Source organism: Otolemur garnettii, unplaced genomic scaffold (genome assembly GCF_000181295.1).
Source record: "Otolemur garnettii isolate 467f Iridium unplaced genomic scaffold, OtoGar3 scaffold00051, whole genome shotgun sequence".
Taxonomy (NCBI): domain Eukaryota; kingdom Metazoa; phylum Chordata; class Mammalia; order Primates; family Galagidae; genus Otolemur; species Otolemur garnettii.
Window position 1 is genome coordinate 7,191,719 of NW_003852446.1, and position 6,124 is coordinate 7,197,842.

Sequence of the window (6,124 nt, forward strand, 5' to 3'; positions counted from 1 at the left end):
AGAAACATCCCTTGGTATTTTGTTTTTTGTTTTTTTTTGAGACAGAGCCTCAAGCTATCCCCCTGGGTAGAGTGCCATGGCTTCACTGCTCATAGCAACCTCCAACTCCTGGGCTCAAGCAAGTCTCCTGCCTCAGCCTCCCAAGTAGCTGGGACCACAGGCACTCACCACAACGCCCAGCTATTTTTTGGTTGCAGCCATTATTGTTATTTGGCAGGCCGGGGCTGGATTCGAACCCACCACCTTAGGTGTATGTGGCTGGCGCCTTAGCCACTTGAGCCACAGGCGCCGAGCCCTGAAAGTGTAGTTTTTAAAAATACATGTACATGAAAAGACCAGAAGGACAACATGTCAAAACACTGAGAATGTTGTCTGGGGGTTAGGGAACAGGATTTATGTGCTTCTATTTTCCTTTAAGTTTTCCAATTTTTCTGCTTTCAACATATTTCATAATGAATATAAAATAACAATTAATAAAAGGAGGCCAGATGTGGTGGCTCATGCCTGCAATCCTAGCAGTCTAGGAGGATGAGGAGGAAGGATTGCTTGAGCTCAAGAGTTTGAGATCAGCCTAAGCAAGAGCAAAACCCTATCTCAACTAAAAATAGAAAAATTAGCTGGATGTAGGGGTGCATGCCTATAATCTTAGCTACTCAGGAGACTGAGGCAGGAGGATTGTTTGAGCACAGGAGTTTGAGGTTGCAGTGAGCTGTAATGCCACTTCACTCTAACTGGGGTGACAGTTAGACCACTCTGTCTAAACAATAACAACAACAAAAAAACCCATAACTTGGGAGTGTTTATCATAAGAGAAGATGCTTGGCTATCTAAAAAAATTTGCTATTCTGTTCTTACCATAGTAAACTGTGTATGTATGCAGTGATATATACATGCATTCATATGTTCATAACATGTCTGTTCCAAATGCCTTAATTTCTTCATTAAATTTCAATTTTAATATAATATTCATATATCTCTTTGATACTATTTTTCTGACCAATGTAATGGAAAAACTTATGGAATAGACGGAGTGAAGAATATTACATTCCCACATCAATCAGGCACTTTATTACACTAGTTAACCAACTCTCCTGTACTTGAGAATATTAAAATGAAACTCCCTGATTAGGGGAGGTGGTCCCTATTAATTAGTATAAGTACTTGGACCTTGCAATACCAATTCGTGAGAAGGACTAAACATTTTAACAAGAATTCCAAATTAGGCATCCAGCCTTTGAGGATGGATCAACTGCTGCCTCTTTCACTGTCACTCTGCATTCCCTGGGACGTTGCTGGACTCCCTCGTTCTTTCCTTTGGCGATGGCTTCAGAAAGCTAAATATTCAACTTTCTAATGGGCAGTATTTCCTGTTTTTCTTTAGATTGGTGGTGTACTTGTTCCAGACTAAGTGCCTAGTTTGAAAAACTAGAGTTTTTGCTTTTTATTCTGATAGAAACGAACAAGTTTACAGAGTGAACATCATATATCTTGGTGCCCAACTGGGGCTCCCCTGCACCCTCACTGATAATTACTGCTATATTGTGTCTATGAACAGGTTCCTGGTATAAATTTACCCGTCAATCAACTGACCTATTTCTTCGCTGCAGTTCTCATTAGTGGTGTTGTACATGAAATTGGACATGGGATAGCAGCTATTAGGTAACAATATTTATCTTATTCTTTATACTAAGTACAAAGAAGCTTTTCATTTAGGAATTTATTACTGAAACCTGCTATATCTGATACTACATTTTATACTTAAACTATTTTTCTTTCTGTGGATACTGCCCAGTGCATAGCCCATCATTTATTACTTTGAAGTAGCTTCTCTTTTATAGAGAAAATAACATGTTAATGAATATGCTTAATTAACAACATGTATATCTGTAATCTGCATTTTTCTATCCTTTCCCTGCGTGGTTAGACCCTAATGGTGCTTCAAGTTTTCTCATCCAATTCTGAAAGCTAATCTTTCCATTCATCATTGGGTCAGAATGATAACCACTGTACCCCAAACCCTCTCACCTTAGTACTTTCTTAACTTTATCAGCTGAAATAATTTCCTGCTTCTGCTCATGTCCTCTGCTGGCTAGAGCAAGAACATGGAAAGCTTTGGATTTAACAACTATCATAGGCTATTTAGAAACCCAAGTGTAAGATAAGAAGAGAATGAGACTTGGGACCTGCTTTGAGTATCATGTCCTCTTCTTGGCCTTGACTACCCAAATTCATCTTTGTAATTATACCCGAGCATTTAAAAGCCCACCTAACTTATAAAATCGTGATAGGGAGGGGACGCATTGCAACTCCCCTGCTATTCCCACTGATAATTTACCGCCATAATCAGCAAGCATGCTGATGGGAATGTGTTTTATCCTTTGGGTTTGTGGACCAGAGAAAAGGTTAAGAACCACTGTTTTAGTGAAGATTTAATCGCTTCTTATTACTTTTCAGTTGCTTATGAACAAGAGTCTATTGACTGGCAATAAACCCTCGTCTTGACTGACCATATACTGTTAAACAGGTGTGCACACTAGTAGTTTAAAGGGGCAGCTACTTTTTTGAAATATCTTTCATCTTTGCGTCCACATTTTTAACTTTTCAGCCTTTAGGGTTGTACATATAGAGACATCATTATTAACAGCTTAATAATTTAAAATATGTTTGCAAAATAGTGGGTAATTGTTTTTAAAATCCCAACTGCCATGAAAAAGTAAATTGTACCATTGTCTTATATATCTAGTATTGAATAACAGTACAAAATATGTTTAGGTGATGCTTTTTTTTTTTTAAGAGACAAAAAACTTTATTGCCCTTGGTAGAGTGTTGTGGCATCACAGCTCACAGGCTCACAGCATTCTCCAGTTCCTGGGCATAGGCAATTCTCCTGCCTCAGCCTCCGAGTAGCTGGGACTACAGGCCCGCCACAACGCCTGGCTATTTTTTTGTTGAAGTTTGGCCGGGGCCAGGTTTGAACCCACCGCCCTTGGTATATGGGGCCAGCGCCCTACTCAATAAGCCACAGGCGCCACCTATGATGCTTTTTTTTTTAAGAGTAGCTATTTGGTCTTATGAGATTATTAAATGTACATTTTTAGAAAATGAAGTGATAAAAAATAGTTCTCTGAAGGACAATTTGAACATTATATATATATTTTTTTTTAGAAAAAGAGTCTTACTTTGTCCCCCTCGGTAGAGTGCCATGACATTACAGTTCATAGCAACCTCTAGCTTTGGGGCTTAGGCAATTCTCTTGCCTCAGCCTCCCAAGTAGCTAGGACTACAGGCATCCACCACAATGTCTGGCTATTTTTCTGTTGCAGTTTGGCCGGGGCCAGGTTTGAACCTACCACCCTGGGTATATGGGGCCGGCGCCCTACTCACTGAGCCACAGGTGCCACCCAGAGCATTATACATTTTTAAATGTATTTATTTTAACATTAGCACAATAAGAATACACTTAAATAAATCTCTATCATTATTTATAATTGCTATGACAAATGTGGTGGTTCATGCCTATAATCCTAGCACTCTGGAAGGCCAAGATGGGTGGATTGCTTGAGCTTAGGAGTTCGAGACCAGCCTAAGCAAGAGCAAGACCCCTTCTCTACTAAAAATAGAAAAACTGAAGTAAGCAGATTGCTTGAGCCCAAGACTTGGAGGTTGCTGTGAGCTTTGATAACACCATGGCACTCTACCCAGGGTAACAGCTTGAGACTCTGTCTCAAAAAAAAAAAAAAATATATATATATGTATATATGTATGTGTGTGTGTGTTCAGATAATTTATTTGAATTATATATTTTCCTGTGTTACCTGAAAATAATTCAAAGTAAACCATAAAAATCTGTTTCATTTAGTTTCTCATAGTATTAACTTTTTTATATATGTGACTCATATTAATTATTTGCTCAGCATATCGGTTTCTGAAAATTTTGAAGTTATGAGACTATTTCAGAATACCCTGTTTTACAAAATTCAGTTTCACAAATAACGAAATCCATGCATTATTATAAAATTATGATTATCTATACATAGTATAGATAAAATTTTTGGCTGTCTACAGAGACTTTTTAAAGCAAGAATTTGAATTACAGTGAGAAATTTTAAGATTACATACATTATTAATTTGACAAATACAATGGTATTAGTAAATTCCTTTTTCTTATGTGATTTCTTAGGGAGCAAGTTCGATTTAATGGCTTTGGGATTTTTCTCTTCATTATTTATCCTGGAGCATTTGTTGATCTGTTCACCACTCATTTGCAACTTATATCACCAGTCCAGCAGCTAAGGATATTTTGTGCAGGTAACAGACTTGAATTTTTTTTTTTTTTAATGTTCATCTGTGGTTTGGGTTTTGGTTTTTCTATGGTTAGTGTTTTTATGGAAAGTACATCACAAGTGACAATATCGTATCTTTTGGTTAATAAATTCAGTTTATAAGACATCCTCAAAAGTGTATAATAAGTTTACATTCCAGTTACTTCTTTAAAAGGAACTACAAACTAAATTATTAAAATTTTCTTAAGGAAAACATCATTTTTACTGATGCTAAGAAATGGCCACAACCTGAAACCATACACTATGAAGAATATCTGTCAACTGAAATTAGTATCAAATCAAGGGATAACACGAAGAATTAACTAAGAGATAACTTGAAAGAATTCAGAAATGGAAAAGAGATGGTAGTGAAAATGGGTGGTGAACTCTAGCTCTGTCAGAATTCAATTAGAGAAACAAAATCACTAAAGTATATTGCTATGTAGGGAAACAATTCTGGGAAACATAGTACCATCTTAGCTAAATTGACACAAGACAAATTCATCACCACCTTACATCTCTTTAAATAGAATAATCAAGGCTAGGCAAGTGTAGAGTTAGAATTCTTGAATTGACTTATGAATTTAATAGAACTAACAAAAAAAAATTGGATGTGGGAAAAGTAAAAACAGAAAGTCTAAGTACTAACTTCTTCAGTTTCATAGTGGAGAGTCTGCCTGAAGCTGACAAATCAAGAAATAGAGGCTTGAGGGTATCACTTAAGATTATAAATGTAAACACTACAAGATCTAAAACCACACATAAACCTTTCAAGTTATCAGAGTGAAAGCATGAAACACAGACCAAAGAAAACAGACCTTATATCAAAAGATAAACTAAATGTAACAAACTTAAGACCAAAACACATTTCTTTTGCCAATAAATACAAATTAGTCAGGGCCACGTACCTAGAGTCCCATTAACTCTGGAGGCTGAAGTGGGAGGAGCACTTGAGCCTGGAGTTCTGGTCTGTAGTGTGCTATGATCATTAGGTATCTGCACTAAGTTTGGCATCAATATAACCTCTTGGGAGCAAGGGACCACTAGGTTTCCTAAAGTGGGGTGAACCAACCCAAGTCAGAAACTGGAGCAAGTCAGAACACCCCTGCTGATCAATAGTGGGATTACACATGTGAATAACCCCTGCACTAAAGCCTGGACAACATAATGAGACTCTGTCTCTTATTAAAAAGCTATATACATACATATGATATAAGCTTACCTATTAAAAGAAAAATGCCTTTACTCTGGATTAAAAATATCCCAAATTTACGATCATATTAAAGAAATCCATCTAAAAAATTACTCAAAAATATTGAAAATAAAACGAAACGATGACCAGAACATAACCATGCAAATGTGAACAGAAAATAAGACCAAAAGCATCATTAGGCTTGGTGTCTGCAGCTCAAGCAGCTAGAGCGCCAGCCACATACACCAGAGCTGTTGGGTTTGAATCCAGCCCAGGCCCACCAAACAACAGTGACAACTACAATCAAAAAATAGCTGGGTATTGTGGCAGGCGCATGTAGTCCCAGCTACATGGGAGGCTGAGGCAAGAGAATCCCTTAAGCCCAAGAATTGGAGGTTGCTATGAGCTGTGGCACTACAGCACTCTACCCAGGGCCACAGCTTGAGACTTGAGACTCTGTCTTCAAAAATAAATAAATAAATAAAGCATTGTTAGACATAAGGGGCCACTAAATAATAAGAAATGTATGGCTCGGCGCCTGTGGCTCAAGCGGCTAAGGCACCAGCCACATACACCTAAGGTGGCGGGTTCGAATCCCCAGCCTGGGCCC

General features: G+C 37.8%; 1 protein-coding gene across 1 annotated transcript in view; it reads left to right on the forward strand.

Moving 5' to 3' along the window:
• The window catches only part of MBTPS2 (membrane bound transcription factor peptidase, site 2), a 53,024-nt gene that overhangs the window by 16,111 nt on the left and 30,789 nt on the right, over positions 1 to 6,124 (forward strand). Inside the window, exons 4-5 of the mRNA XM_003791907.2 lie at positions 1,556 to 1,659; positions 4,181 to 4,308. Of these exons, the coding sequence (XP_003791955.1) occupies positions 1,556 to 1,659; positions 4,181 to 4,308 (232 nt within the window). The remainder of the gene's footprint in view (positions 1 to 1,555; positions 1,660 to 4,180; positions 4,309 to 6,124) is intronic.